This window comes from Sapajus apella, unplaced genomic scaffold (genome assembly GCF_009761245.1).
Source record: "Sapajus apella isolate SASKATOON/1434 unplaced genomic scaffold, GSC_monkey_1.0 scaffold48, whole genome shotgun sequence".
Taxonomy (NCBI): domain Eukaryota; kingdom Metazoa; phylum Chordata; class Mammalia; order Primates; family Cebidae; genus Sapajus; species Sapajus apella.
Genome location: NW_022436988.1, coordinates 2672414 through 2687785, shown reverse-complemented (window position 1 = coordinate 2687785; position 15372 = coordinate 2672414). Strand labels below are relative to the sequence as shown.

The window sequence follows — 15372 nt, the reverse complement described above, 5'->3', positions numbered from 1 at the left end:
GCAGCGATCCGGACCTAATGTGTCGTGAAGAAAATGAGCTGCAGAAACCTGTATATAGTGTGATATCATTGATACAAAGGTTTAAAACATTCAAAACAATGCCATGTTGATACATGCTTACAGCTCTCCTGAAAGTAGAAATTTAAAAATGTGGTCCTTTCTGGGGAGGGGAGGCAGGGAAATCTGATCAGAAAGGGGTGTAGAAATTGTAACTATGTATAATGTTTTCTCTAAAAAATGATCTATCCCAGCTGCTTAGGGGGGCTAGAAGAAAAAAAATTTTTTTTAATGATCTAAAGCAAATATTCCAAAAACGCTGAGATTTCTTAAAGCTTGGTGGGGGACCTCTGGATGCTATCATTGAAAGTCTGAACTATCTCCTAGTGGTGGGAGGGGAGGAGACCTTGAAGGAAAAAGGAGAGGGGAAACCGTGGCTTGAGAATTTAGTCCTGTGACAAGCAATAATCGCTAAAAGAGCCTTTAAACTGCTAAACAAAGAATTGTGAAGGCCTCCCACCTCACGCACATGCATCACGGCCCTGACTCTGTGCACGCGGTGTCCCTCCGCTGCCCGGCCTGGCCGCCCTCAGCCATCCCTACCGCTAATGATTCCTGTCACTGCCTTTCTTCAGCGTCTTCGAGAGAACTCTGACGTCAAGACCCGCAGGCCTTTTGAGGCCGTGATGAGCACTCTCTGTGAATGTAAGGAGAGAGCCAGCAAGACCTTCATCAGGTGAGACCTTAGGTTTGGATCTGTGAAGGTGGGAATGCTGACTCATGGTTTTCACTTCTTCTGGCCAGTTTCTCTGCTTCAGAACTGATCACCCTTCTTGGATTCCAGGTTTGGGGTCCAGCCATGCCCCATCTGCCTGGGAGACGCACAGGACCCTGTCTGTCTGCCCTGCGACCACATGTACTGCCGGCGCTGCCTAGAAGCCTGGCTGGTCTCGGGGCAGATGATATGCCCCTTCTGTTTAACTGCCTTGCCAGACAAATTCTCTCCAACTGTTTCCCAAGAGCACAGGTAAAACACCCTTTTTTTCATGAAAGCATCTGTTTTTCCCTTGTTTGCCAAACACAATATTCAGAAATATAAACTCTATTAACCTTTGTTTGGTAGAAAACCTGATTTCAGAGAACTATCATAAGAGACACCACACCACTTAGGTACTTTCATAAATATCTGGTATCTCAAGATTATTCTCTCCCCAAGACATACGCATAGATTTGAGAGTGCAAATTCAGAGGAAATAAGCCAGAAAGTCATAATAAAGATCTTCACCAGAGGCCCAAGGAATTTAGATGCTACTGGTCTTTTTTTTTGAGGTAAGAGTCTCAGTCTGTTGCCCAGGCTGGAGTACAGTGACATGATCTCGGCTCACTGCAACCTTTGCCTCCTAGGTTCGAGCAATTCTCCTGTTTCAGCCTCCTAGGTAGCTGGGATTATAGGCAGCCATACCCGGCTAATTTTCTTGTATTTTTATTAGAAAAGGGGTTTCACTATGTTGGCCAGGCTGGTCTCGAACTCCTGACCTCAGGTGATCTACCTGCCTCGGCCTCCCAAAGCGCCTGGCAAACACCACTGGTCTTAATGCATCAACATCATTCACAGTCTCTGACCTGAGGACCAGCCCACTTCTTGTCTGGCTTTTCAGAGGTGGTTAAAAGTGGCTCTAGCTCTCTGGGCTCAGCGGGCCTCAGCCCTACTCTATGAGGGCTTGGTTTTCCTTCCTTCCCCTTCCCTTCCTTCTCAGGCCTCCTAAAAATGGAGCACCAGGCAAGCCCGGCGGATAGGCTCTTTGACATACTTTGGGATACTGAAGGGCGTTGTTGGCTGGTGCAAATGATCAAAGTGTTTCTAGAAAGAGAGGCGTCTAAATACCATCTGTTGTTTTGAAGACTAGCTCTAATGGATGAGAGGAATGATTTGAATCTTTAACAGTGAAAGGCAGGGCTCGGTGCAGTGGCTCACGCCTATAATCTCAGCACTTTGGGAGGCTGAGGCGGGTGGATCACCTGAGGTCAGGAGTTCGAAACCAGCCTGGCCAACATGGTGAAATCCAGTCTCTACTAAAAGTATGAAATTAGCTGGGCATGGTGACGGGTGCCTGTAATCCCAGCTATTGGGGAGGCTGAGGCAGGGGAATCACTTGAGCCCGGGAGGTGGACGTTGCAGTGAGCCGAGATCGCACCACTGTACTCCAGCCTGGGCAACAAGAGCCAAACTCTGTCTCAAAAAAAAAAAAAAAAAAAAAAAGGGGGAGGGCGGTCCAAACTCCAGTCATTCTGTGAGGAGGGATTTGGGAAACACCACCCCCCGGTCTTCTGATTTGTGGTCCTCGTGTCCTAAGGGAAGCCATTGAAAAGCACGCCCGCCTCCGGCAGATGTGCAACAGCTTCTTCGTAGACCTGGTGTCCACCATGTGCTTCAAGGACAATGCTCCGCCTGAGAAGGAGGTGATCCACAGCCTGCTGTCTCTGCTGTTTGTCCAAAAGGAACTCTTAAGAGATGCCCACCAGAGTAGGTCACTCTCTTCCTGTAAACCTGGAAGCTTATTTCTGCATCTCGCTCCTGCACGCCTCACGCAACCAGCTGCCTTTCTCTTTCTGGTTTAAGGACACCGCGAACACACCAAATCCCTCTCTCCATTCAATGACGTGGTGGATAAGACTCCTGTCATCCGCTCGGTGATACTGAAGCTGCTTCTGAAGTACAGGTAAGAGCAACAACATGGAGACTTGCTTCTGGAAAGCCCCGGCCTTTGCTCTTCTTCACGGCCCTTTGTTACTGAGTCTTCTCGTCATGACTAGTAGCTGGTACGTAATCTGGGGGAGCTTTTTTGGTGAGAGACGACCTGGTTATCTGTACTGGTTGGGTATTCTGACGTTTTCACACTAGGCACGAGTTTAGTACACCCACAAGCACACATCTAGCCAGAAGCCAACAGTGCCATGAGGGGAGGGTGGTGGCGTGAAGGTCACGGAACTCAGGAGGCAGGCATCTGTGGTGCCGACCTGGTCCCACAGCGGCCTCGTCTGTGGTTTTCAGGGTGGTAGCTTAGACTGCCGCTCACCCCGAATGTCCTCCATGTCTTCTAACGATACTCCCCCAACACGGACTCTGTGTATTTCCTTGTGAAAGGCTGCTGACATCCAATAGTGTCCCTGGTGGTACTTGTATTGCTCTAATATTGCAGTTCTCAGAGTGTTGGTGTGGACCCTTGGGTGTGAGGTAGGTCTCTGAGGTCAAACTGTTTTAAAAATTAGAATACTAAGATAAATTTGCCTTTGTTTTTAGCATGGTGACACTTAGGGTGACGTTACAAAAGCAGTGGTGGGTCAAGCCGCGGCCCCTTGCACGAACAATGCTGTAGTCGCAACATCGTCTTCAGCACCGTGCTTAGGTGGTATTTGTTCATGCCAGTTTCATTTTTACTAAATCTTGACTCTTGAGGATTTGACTTTTTAATGTTTTGTGGAAATGGGAAGCACACAGAACACACTCCCCCTGCACACCAGAGGGGACGCTGACCTCGCAGAAAACCACTTGTGACAAGTGCCAAGTTAGCAGCCGCTTTGCTTCTGGGCTGGCTCTTGTGCTGGGCGGATGCACGTGAGTTCTCCAGGGCTGGGCAGGCCCCTCCTAGAAATCCGCAGAGCATGCTGGCCTCATCCAAACAGCTGACGGTGTTGACTTAAAGACATTTTAAGGCAATCTGTGGTGATATTAATGAATGTGGAAAATGTAGAATCAAAATGTGTCAAATTTTGCAAGACCTGCATAGCCCAGTGAACCGATATTTTCCAAATGACCAACGCCTGATGTCACAAAATCATGTGTGGGTCAAAAAAGAAAAACATTTAACGTATAGGCAGGCCGGGCATGGTGGCTCACACCTGTAAACCCCAGCACTTTGGGAAGCTGAGGTGGGTGGATCACCTGCGGTCAGAAGTCCGAGACAAGCCTGGCCAACAAGGTGAAACCCCATCTCTACTAAAAATATAAAAATTAGCCGGGCATGGTGGTGGTGGGCGCCTGTAATCCCAGCTAGTTGGGAGGCTGAGGCAGGAGAATTGCTTGAACCTGGGAGGCAGAGGCTGCAGTGAGCTGAGATTGTGCTACTGCACTCCAGCCTGGGTGACAGAGCAAGACTCCATCTCAAAAAAATAATCAAGTATCTGGCAGAACTTTTAATATAACTGACTATGAAAAAATGCATTGATATGGCTTCAGGTTCCACACTGCAACTAACCTTCAGACATGATCATTTGTCACTGTTGGCACAGTATTAAGGAATGACGTCCACAGTGATCTGCAAAACCTGTGAAACGTTCCTCGCTGCTCCAAGGGTGTGAGGACAGGTTTTCTTCATGTTCCTCACATGGCGCAGCAGATGAGGAGCAGAGGCAGGCAGGCAGGCAGCAGACTTGCAGGGGCCAGGCCCCAGGGTGAGAACAGGAATGGGAGACCAAGCCCTCCTCACTGATTCATGTTTTGGAAAAGTTTTTTAAAACGTTATTTATCATGTAATAGCTTTACTGTAATTTTAAATGAAAACTTTTGTTTCTAATGTCGCATAGTTCCTATCATAAATATTGATAATATAACCCACATAAAGAAAAGCTCTTCGGGGTTCTCAATAATTTTTAAGACTATAAAAGGGTCCTGAAACCAAAAAGTTTAAGAACAGCTGCTCTAAAATGGTTTATATTCCCAGTATTATGCTACAGTGTTTTCCCTAAAATGCCAGAAACTACATATATGTGTATGTTTATATACATACAGACAGGATAGATGACCTTTTTTTAGTAAGATACATCTCCAGATCTGAGAGAGCCAGGAATAATATTTCTCTTCCCACAGCTTCGATGATGTAAAAGATTATATTCAGGACTACTTGACCCTGTTAAAAAAGAAAGCATTCATAATTGAAGATAAAACGGAACTGTACATGCTGTTTATCAACTGCCTGGAGGTAAGCGAACTCTCTCTTCCCTGAATTTTTTGCAAACTATCTGAACCACATGGTTTAAAATGTACAGAATAATTTTAGTCAGTATAATTAACAAATGCTCTGTTAATTATAAATAGAATTATATATAAAAAAGAAAGGTTTCAAAGACATTGCTTCTGCCTTCAGCAGTGTGTACACTGGCACTTAGGTGCATATGCATACAAAAAAAACAGCCTAGAAGAATGAATATACCACCGAAGTTAACAGTGGTTATCATTGGGTGCAGACATTATGAATACTTTTTATTATCTTCATAAAGTACATAAATTAGATTATATAAAACTTTTTCCTCATAGGTTCACTTTTTCCCCTCCTTCTTGCCCTTAAAATAAAAAGGAGTATTAGGTTTCCATGAGTCAAGAAACTTATACTGAAACCTGCAATAGCATTTTTTATCCTTCCTTCATTCTCCACAGGCACAATGGCAATTTTAGAAGCTTGGGGCTTCCATATTTAAAAGAATAATATCCTTTTCTTCCTTGTTCCTTCGTCCTCAGGATTCAATACATGAGAAGACCAGTGTTTGCTCCAGAAATGATGAACTGAACCACCTGAGAGAGGAAACTGTTTTCCTTAAGACATATTCTCCAGTGCGACGTGGCCGAGAGCCTGCCCACGAGGCCTCGGTGGAATACCTGCAGGAGGTGGCCCGGATCCGCCTCTGCCTCGACAGGGCTGCGGATTTCCTCTCGGAGCCCCAGGGAGGCCCAGGTGAGTCTTCTCCACCTTGCTTTACTTTGGGCTGAAAGACTCCGTTATTTAGAAATTCCGGGAGTGTGGGAACTGGTTCTACGAAGAGACTACTACTGGGCCTTTCCACGTCCTCTCCCCCGGGACGTGCTGTGAATTCCCGTGGGGAGGTCCTGTGCCCTTTGGTTGGCCTTGTGTCCTTCTATAAATGCTCCAAGTCACCAGCTGCTCACCCACTTTCTCGTCGGCCTTTCAGAGATGGCGAAGGAGAAGGAGTGCTACCTGCAGGAAGTCAAGCACTTCTGTACCCGCGGCGGGAACGACTGGCACCGGGTGTACCTGGTGCGGAAGCTCAGCAGCCAGCGGGGGATGGAGTTCGTGCAGGGCCTCTCCAGGCCGGGCCATCCGTGCCAGTGGGTGTTTCCCAAGGAAGTCATCGAGCAGCAGGTGAGAAGTGGGGCCGGCAGCCCTTGAACATGGACCCCCACACACCCCACACTCCCATACACAATGCCCACATACCCCTCATCACACCCACACCCCCACCCAAACCCCACACACCACACCCCTACACACCACGCCTGCCATACCACACCCACACACCTCTACACCAACACCCCGCACCCACCACGCCCCCACAACACATACCTACACCCCACACCCCTAAACCCATAACCCATACCAACCACACCTCCACGTCCCACGCGCCCACACCCCTACACCACACTCTCGTGCCACACCCCCACACATCATGCCCTCACACTATGCCCTCACACCCATACACCATACCCCCGGCTGGTGCCGATGCTCCTGCATTCTGCCCGCCCTCAGCCTCACAGGAGCGGAAACATGTGCTTGTCTGTCTGGTCCTTCCTCTCCGCCTTCCACTGATCTGCCCCAGCTGGTGATCAGTTAAACGTAGTTCACCTTGCAAGGTGCGGCCTTGTTACCTCTGACAGGCAGAGAGATGCAAGAGTGAGAACTAAGAATAGAAGAACTGTGTAAAAGGCTTCAAGGCCAGGTGTGAGCCCCCGGTGGGCGCGGGGGCTCACACCTGTCATTCCAGCACTTTGAGAGACTGAGGTGGGTGGATCACTTGAGGTCAGGAATTCATCGAGATCAGCCTGGCCGACATGGTGAAACTTTGTCTCTGCTAAAAATAAAAGTAAAAAAAATTTAGCTGGACGTGGTGATGGGTGCCTGTAATCCAAGCTACTTAGGAGGCGGAGGCAGGAGAATTGCTTGAACCCAGGAGGCGGTGGTTGCAGTGAGCCAAGATTGCACCACTGCACTCCAGCCTGGGCGACAGAGTGAGACCACTCCTTCCCACTCCCAAAAAAGAGGCTTTGAAGCCTCTCAGTGGTCCTTTCCAGGTGCCCAGAAATTAACAAATTCTTATTGTCCTGGGGATCAAAAATGGTACTAAAAACCTGGCACTGTGACCACCCACTGGGGTTGAGAGTTGACCTGACTGGAGTCACCCAGCCTCGGGCATGGTGCAGTGCAACGCCTCGAATGTCAGAAGCAAGCAGCTCCCCGGTCAGCACTGCTGTCCCCAGGCGTTCCCTGCTCTCGCACCTCTTCCTCTACGGAGGAGGAAGCTCCTGCCAAGAAGGCACCAGACTGCCCTGCCTTAGGCCAGGTGGGGGAATCCCAGTTCGGCTGCCTTTAAACCTCAAATGATCACCTGCTCCTACACCTAGTAAGACAGTTCTTTGCAAAACATTCCTCCCATCGTTCACCCCCAACTAACCCGTGTTCCCGGGGCTGCAGAAGGACCACCCAGGCCAGATGGATTGGTACCTGGTGTATGGCAATGAATACAAGGCCCTCCGAGACACTGTGGCCAAAGCTGTCCTCGAGTGCAAGCCGCTGGACATGGAGACTGCTCTGAAGGTAGGGTGGGCCCGTGGCTTCTCACTGATACCAGATGACACCCCTTGGGGCCTGCGTGTTCCCTGGGTGACGTCAAGCGATGCAGGGTGGTGGACCACTGAAGCCCTGATCACGTGACACTGTACTGCAAGTCCCATGCCCATGGCCTCCGGGGCGCACCTGGCCGGTATGAGCTAACCAGTGACTGGAACGGGACAGCTGCGACAGCTGGGCCAGGTTGACAGATTTGCTGTCTTGCTGATCTGCCGAGGCCATCGGCAGCCCCTGTTGATTTGTTTCTGTCCATTGCTTCCTTTGAGACCCTGTGGGAAAACAGTGGCAGAAAGATGCTGACACGACTATTAATAGCAGAATTCCTATCTATATGTGTTTGCGATTCACAGACATGCCTGTGCTTAATAAAAATACACACGTTGGTGTAGTGTGGGAAGTTAAAAAATATAAAGATGTTTTTAGAATCTAACCTTTAAATTGGTCTGATCTGGCTTCCTTTTTGAGTTCCTGTGCCAGGAAAGGAGGAAATAGAAAATCCTTTCTGCTCAGGAAGTTTCTAAGACCAGTGAAGGAGTCAGAAGAACAGATGGTGATTCCGTTGCTTCTGTTATTAAGCTGTCTGCTAAACATGCATTGAGTTTAATCTGAGAGTATTTTAGGAACTTTGTAGCCCAAAAGTTGCTTGCCACTTGATGGCCCATGTGGGTCCTGACCCCAGGTGTCCAGGCCTAGAAAAGGCTCCTTCCCTGATTGGTGGGTTGAGGGCTGAGGTACTTTCCTTTTCACATGCAAACTATGTGGGCCTTTGGCCCTTAGGCAGATCCAGGGGTGGGGGCGGGCAGTACCTCACACCTCTAATCCCAGCACTTTGGGAGGCCTAGGCGGTTAGATCAGTTCAAGACCAGCCTGGCCAACATAGTGAAACCCTGCCTCTACTTAAAAAATGCGTGTGTATACGTGTGTGTGCACACACCACATACACTTGGAGGCTGAGGCAAGGGAACTACTTGAACCCGGGTGGCAGAGGTCGCAGTAAGCCAAGATTGTGCCACTCCACTCCAGCCTGGGCAACAGAGCAATACTCCATCTCAAAAAAAAAAAAAAAAAAAGAAAAAGACCTGCTGAGCCTTTAAATTCTCACTTGATGCCCATGATTTTGCAGGCCTGCCGGACCCCCAGAGCCCTGCAGGCAGTCCACTTCCTGTTGGCGCTGTTTAGAGAGGTGGCTATTCTGTACAGATCCCACAATGCGAGCCTCCACCCCACGCCAGAGGTGAGTAACCGCCTTCAAGGCTGGGTTCAAAGTCTCAGTGTTTGGAGGGGCTTTATTGAGTAGAATACAAGTTAACACAAATCATGCCATAATTTTTTAATCTAGGATGGAGGTTTTCAACCTTGTTACATGGAACAACTATTTTCTTTAACCCAAAGCTTGCAGAATTACAATGAAAACTAAAGAACCTAAGACAATGTTTCACACACAGAATATCAGAATTGACGCTTACGCACGTGGAGGCTGTGTTTGTTTACGCAAATTCTCTTCTCTGAAAAATTACCTTGATATTTGATGTATATTTGGTGTCAGCGTATGCCTGAGAGCAGACCTCTGAATTCACACAATATTCTTTGATGTATCTTAATGTTATTTTTTTCCTGTCAGCAACGTGAAGCTGTGAGCCAGTTCATTGGCGAATGCAAGATCCTTTCATCTACTGATATCAGGCACTTTGCAACATCTCTCGTGGACAATTCTCTGCCATTGTTGAGGGCGGGCCCCAGTGACAGCAGCCTTGAGGGCACAGTGACAGAAATGGCCATTCACACTGCAGCCGTCCTTCTGTGCGGACAGAATAAAGTCTTGGGACCCCTAAAGAATCTGGCCTTCTCCCCAGCCGACATGGCGGTAAGAATAGGCTCCGATTCCACTGGCCTTCCCCAGTACCCGCGCCGAGAGCTTGTCACCGTGGAGACCAAGCTGCAGCCGTGGGCACTCTTGAGCATCTTTATCTCCTTGATTCTTGAGCACACAGGATAGTGGCAGACTTGCCTTGGCCTTTGTTATTTCACTGGGAGCTCTTCTGTTTTCTTCACAGATAGCTTCAGAAGTCAACTAGAAGGCACCGCTCTCCTTGTTCCTCTAGGCCTCCTGCTGAGCAGCCACACCGTCCACATGCTCACTTATCTAGTGCTCTGTTTTCTTGTTTTTCAGAATGCCTTTCTCCCAACCATGCCTGAAGACTTGCTGGCTCAGGCTAGGAGATGGAAAGGTCTGGAGGGAGTCTCCTGGTACAGTAAGTGTTGGGGTCTCCTCTCAGCTTCATGGGGTGTCCGGATGCCACGAAGCATTGGGTTCGACTTGGGGTCCACCTGGTTTGTGCCTCAAGGTCCCAGATCATCTGCCTTCTACCCATGGTGTCTGAAGAATATGGGTGGCTTGAAGGAGCTGGCATTCCACTAGCTAGATGATCCAAACCATTGCATTTCCTAGTCGTGTGGAAAAGACCCTCTGGGATGCACTTCTGTTCTCTGGAATACGCTATTTTGGGAGGCGGAGGGGACGGGGAGCACAGCAGAGACGCATTCACAGGCCCCTCACAAAACAAGTTTTTGACACAAAGATAGCTCTTCTGAAATACATGAAGTATAGCACTGGGAGACGGACTAATAGAACCCCTGACACGTAACTTTTGCTGTTGCCTGAGTAAATGTTTTAAAACTAGTTTTCAAAGTTGTTATAAAATACGCTCGCGACAAAAAACAGGATCACAGAGGACTGAAGGGTCTAGAATTCTATCCACCTCGCTCCAGAAGTGCGCCTGCTACGGGCCTATCTTCTGATTTCTCTGTGCTTCGGACAATTAAACTCAGACATTTTTCACTGACAACATACACCTGTTGAGCATCAGGCAGGTGTCATAGCACTTAACCGATCAGCTCCAGATCTGGTGGGTGCCCTGGACACCCATTCTCATATTTGGGTCAGGGCCAGAGAGTAGAGAATTAGCTTTCCCCTTTCAATGTGGGTGATTTGGTGAAACCTCATTAGCTAATGTGTGTCCTATTCTCTTCACAGCTTGTCCCAATGGCCATCCTTGCTCCGTGGGAGAGGTGAGTCTTGGTATTTAAGATAGGGCATGAGGGGTGGCACGCATGCCAGGGTGGGAGGAGCAGGATCGTGGGCGAGGAGAGTGAGGCTCTCGGCTTTCGAGGAGAGCACAGGCTCACTGTGGACTGCCCTGGGTGCTCTGAGCATGGCAGTGTCAATGGTGCTAAGGGTTTCTAGCTTGGGGCTTCTCAGCCTCCGCACTGTGGACAGCCTGTGGGATGTCTGGCAATATGCCTGACCTCGAGTCCCTGGAGGCCAGGAGCACTCCTCCTCCCAGTGTCAGAGCTAAAGCCAGACACTGACAAAGGCGCCCTAGGAAAGAAAATTGCTACTGGTTGGGAACTGCTGCTAGCCATTCTTTCTAGCCACTGCAGCACGGGATCAGTGGCCCTGGTCTTGATAGAATGGCAAGGTGTGGCCTGGACCACAGGCTGCATGATTAGCCCATAGAGAAGGCTCGTCCAGATGTCAAAGGACGGGAAGAAGCGACTTGTAGATTGTGTGCCGTGGAGAGGAACGTGATTATTCCTGTCTGTATTCTCAAGCATCTAGCTCAGAGCCCTCCATAGTGTCTATACTTGCTGAGCAAGAGCCTGGTGGGTTGAGCTCATACACGGTAGTAATTCGTTAGTGTTACTTACTTACTTGGTTGAGACAGTGTCGGGCTCTCTTGCTGGAGTGCAGTGGCATGATCATAGCTCACTATAACATTGAACTCCTGGGCTCAAGTGATCCTCCTGCCTTGGCCTCCCAAAGTGTTGGGATTATGAGCCACTGTGCCCAGCCTGATATGTGTCATTTAATACAGTATATAAGAGACACGAAAGGAGAAAAACTGATATATACATTTCATTTTTCTGAGCTTCAATCACTTCCTTGTCCATGAAATGAGGAGACTGAAATAGATTCTATCCAGGCATGCTCCCAGCTCTGAAATTTTGTGACTGGTTTGTCTGTTGTCAGCTGTGATTCTCAGTATTCAGTAGCACAATATCCGATTTTGAAAAATGAGCCTCTGGAAGTAGATCATATGACTGGATTTTTTAAAATAAAAAAGTCCAAGCCAGGTGTGATAGCTTATACCTGTAATCCCAGCACTTCGGGAGGCTGAGGCAGGCAGATTGCTTGAGCCCAGGAGTTTCAGGCCAGCCTGGGAAACATGTTGAAACCCTGTCTCTACAAAACACACAAAGCATCAGCAGGGCACGGTGGTGCATGCGTGTGGTCCCAGCTACTTGGAGGGCTACGGTGGGGAGGACAGCTTGAGCCTGGGGAGGTCAAGGCTGCGGTGAGCCAGGATGGTGCCATTGCATTCCAGCCTGGATGACAGAGCAAGATAAATATATGAAAGTCCAAATGGACATAAGGAAGTCAGTTTGGAAGCTATTCTAGTGTTCTTGGTATTAGATCGTGAAGGGCTACAGGCCAGTGTGATAGACGGAAGAACTGAAAAAATGCTGAACATGAGAAAGGAAGGTTGAATTTTATGTACTTGCCTGTAAAGTGTCACCCTGGGAATAAAGCTTAAATTGTCTCATTAAAAAAAAAAAAAACCAGTTCAAATTTGCCCATGTACAACATTAGTGAGTACCTACCCTGTGCCCATGGGTTCTCTACCCACCTGAAATGCTGGAACAGACAATCTGAGGCCGCTCACATCCTCCAGCGATAAGGGGGTGTCATTTGCAGGACAGCATTTGTACATAAAATGGTACTGGCTCCAGAAGTGATTCTGAGCGGCCTCTGTCTTCACTGTAGTGCGGCAGGCCGATGGAACAGAGCGTATGCATTGACTGTCGTGCACCGATTGGAGGCGTTAACCACAGACCTCAGGACGGCTTTAAAATGGTCAGGTATGTGCGCCGGGGCTGTACTTCCTAATTATCAAACCTTGGGGTGTCAGGCTGTTTTTCTTCCAGCTGATAAAGTGATACTCAAGATAGTACTAATCTGGACCTGTGTCAGGCCGAATAGCAATGCCGAAGCCCCACGAGTCACACAGCAGGGAGGTATCGGACCTGTTGTTGGCTCACTGGGCCCTGAAATGCAAAGCAGACTACACTTTAATACTCGTTAATATTAACACAGGTGTCTTCCTTTTGGGCCTTGGGTGCACCCTCTATAGAAATATGCGGTGGTGTTTTGTTTTTTTTTTTGAGAAAAAAGAAGGAGACATAGTCTTATCAAATGCCAGACTTCAGATAGAAACCTGACCCCACACTGAGATGAGCGCGGTTCTAAGTACTGCTTTCAGAGAGGAGTGGGACCTGCACAGTCCTCACGTTCCGACTGTCCCACTGCCGTCACCGCTGCACATATTTTCATGTTATCTCCAGAAACTAGCCCAGTGTCCTCCAACCTCTCATGTTTTTGCCACTGAGAGTATCTACCACACTGTACCTCCCATCTGCCAGACTCTGGATCTCAGTTGTTCCTTTGGGAAAATGAGAACATGGACACCCATGGGATACCAACTGTCCCAAACTCTAGCTGTTCTTAGCCCAGCTGCTCCTCTCCCAACAGACTTCAGTGGAAAAGATGGGTCCAGGCCTGCATCCTAACACCCTGCCCCAGGATCGGCATCAACAGGGCACAGCGCAGCCACTTTACGCTGAGAATGCGGTGGGGTCTAGTCCGCCAGAAAGGCCAGTCTGTCACGAGAGACTCTTAGGAACATGGCCTGGGCTTAGTGGAACAAGAAGTTCTTTGGACGTAGCTGTCTTCTCGGCCATGAGCCTCAGTCCAAGCGCTGAGAATGTGCAGTGCGCCCAAGCGGCCGGCCTCAGCCTTTACCTTGTGTTCTCTTGTTCTTTCCAGCAACAACGAAGACAGAACGCAGACTGGCCACGTGCTAGGCAACCCACAGCAGAGAGACCTGGTGGTGACGTGTGACCGAGAGCTGCCCCCACTGGTCTTCATACTTATCCGGCTACTTACTCACTTGGCTCTGCTTCTGGGAGCTGCCCAGAGTCCCCAGGTATAGCCCGGTGCTGCCAAACAATGCGTTGAGCTACTCTAGGAAGAACCTGCTTTCCCCTCTTCCCAGGGAGTCCTAGCTTCTGCATTCTGAAGATAATTAGTCTGTAAAGTTATATGAAGGTTACACATCCTCATGCCCTGTGGCATAGGAGGGTATGGGGAAGTACTCACCAGATATAAAATCCACTTCCGATCAACAACTGTGTCTTTGGTCCACATCAGGGAGTAGAGATGCTGACATCTGCGTTATTTTACCTGTGTCTTCATTGTGGCTCTAGGGAAGAAACACAGAGCACACTGCATTCTTCTAAGATAATACTAACCAAGAGGGCAAAAAGTACAGGCTCTGAGGATTCTCTCTCACTCTAATAACAGAAAAGCTAGCAGCTGTTCCGCTTGCTCGCCTTCCTCTTACCTGTTGGAATCGTGCTTGGATCACTCCACAGCTTTCATCTTAGAGACCTCCTTCCACCTCAGTGCTGGCGCTCCACTCCCAACAGCCTCTACCAGGCTCCCCATCTCATCTACAAACCAGATCCCAAATCCCACTGAGCGCTCTGTTCTGTTGCCCCCATAGGCTCTGATGAACATCATTAAGCCTCCAGTGAGGGATCCACAAGGCTTTCTGCAGCAGCACATCCTGAAGGACTTGGAGCAGTTGACCAAGATACTGAGACACAGTGCTGATGAGACCACCAGTGTAGTCCACCTCGTCCTGCGCGGGCTTCTCCAAGAGCGGAACCAGCCCTCTGGCAAGAGTGAGGAAAGGGGCAGGGGCTGGGCGGGGATCACGTGGCACAACTGCAGTGAAAGCGGCTCGCTGTCTTTGGACCACCCCACACGCGGCCAGTCCGAGCTCTGTCCGTGCTATGGCTGGAAAGAATGAGAGAACACACAGAGAAAACCGTGTCTAGGGAAGGCAGTGCCTGGAGCTGGGAAGAGGGAGCACGTTGCTTGCCCAGAGGATGTTAGGAGCTGCTCTGTTCTCTCTATTCACCTCTGCCTGGCTAAGACCCGCAGTACTCAGGTGCACCTGCACAGAAATGGTCCGCGTGCATATATGGGAGTCTTTTCAGTTCCAACGTCAGCCCCACAGGTCATTCCCTACCATGCTGGGAGTGCGTATCACCCCCATAGGTAGTGTGTGTCAAAGACACGTCACCATTGCAGCTCCTGCTTTCCCAAACACATCGCAGTTGTGTGCTGATGTATTAAATGTTTATATGTCCAGTTATGTAAAAAAAAAAAGGCTATAAAATATTGTATTCACTGAGCTAATTTTAAAAAATTTTAAATCCATACAGAAAGAAAAGGTCTGTAAAACAACTTAGTAAAATGGTTATCCATGAGTGGCAGAATTAAAAGTGATTTGCTAATCTGCAAAAACCACAATTACTATTGTGAGGACAATGTTATTTAAAGTAATAACAATAGCAATGAAAAGTCCTGCCCGTGATAAGAAAATCTGCTCCCACCTCAGATACTTCTTTGCCTGAAACCCGCATTCGTATTTATTTTCCATTTTGAACAATCTGATTTGACTTTAGGCCTCTTATTCTGGTGGGATTTCAATGAGTGCGCACACCCACAGTCACACTGAAGAAATGACAGAATCCTGGAGGCAGGCGGACAGTCTGTTCCTGCAGCACTCTGCATCTGTGTGGCCCGCCTCAGGCTTGGGTGGCAGCAGCT

General features: G+C 48.8%; 1 protein-coding gene and 1 long non-coding RNA gene across 4 annotated transcripts in view; one reads left to right on the top strand and one right to left on the bottom strand.

The window, feature by feature from the left end:
* RNF213 (ring finger protein 213) overlaps positions 1-15372 on the top strand; it is a 117441-nt gene that overhangs the window by 92654 nt on the left and 9415 nt on the right. For all 3 annotated transcript variants that reach the window (XM_032241418.1, XM_032241417.1, XM_032241419.1), the window contains 15 exons: positions 633-733; positions 842-1024; positions 2352-2521; positions 2618-2717; positions 4865-4976; positions 5513-5726; positions 5962-6152; positions 7479-7601; positions 8758-8868; positions 9256-9498; positions 9805-9886; positions 10669-10703; positions 12460-12554; positions 13519-13678; positions 14258-14438. In XM_032241418.1, the coding sequence (XP_032097309.1) occupies positions 633-733; positions 842-1024; positions 2352-2521; positions 2618-2717; positions 4865-4976; positions 5513-5726; positions 5962-6152; positions 7479-7601; positions 8758-8868; positions 9256-9498; positions 9805-9886; positions 10669-10703; positions 12460-12554; positions 13519-13678; positions 14258-14438 (2101 nt within the window). The remainder of the gene's footprint in view (positions 1-632; positions 734-841; positions 1025-2351; positions 2522-2617; positions 2718-4864; positions 4977-5512; positions 5727-5961; positions 6153-7478; positions 7602-8757; positions 8869-9255; positions 9499-9804; positions 9887-10668; positions 10704-12459; positions 12555-13518; positions 13679-14257; positions 14439-15372) is intronic.
* LOC116525541 lies at positions 7729-14262 on the bottom strand. Its single transcript, XR_004257722.1, has 3 exons — positions 13852-14262; positions 12323-12740; positions 7729-7903 (listed from the first exon to the last, which is right to left on the bottom strand). It is a non-coding gene; the product is annotated as an uncharacterized LOC116525541 (long non-coding RNA).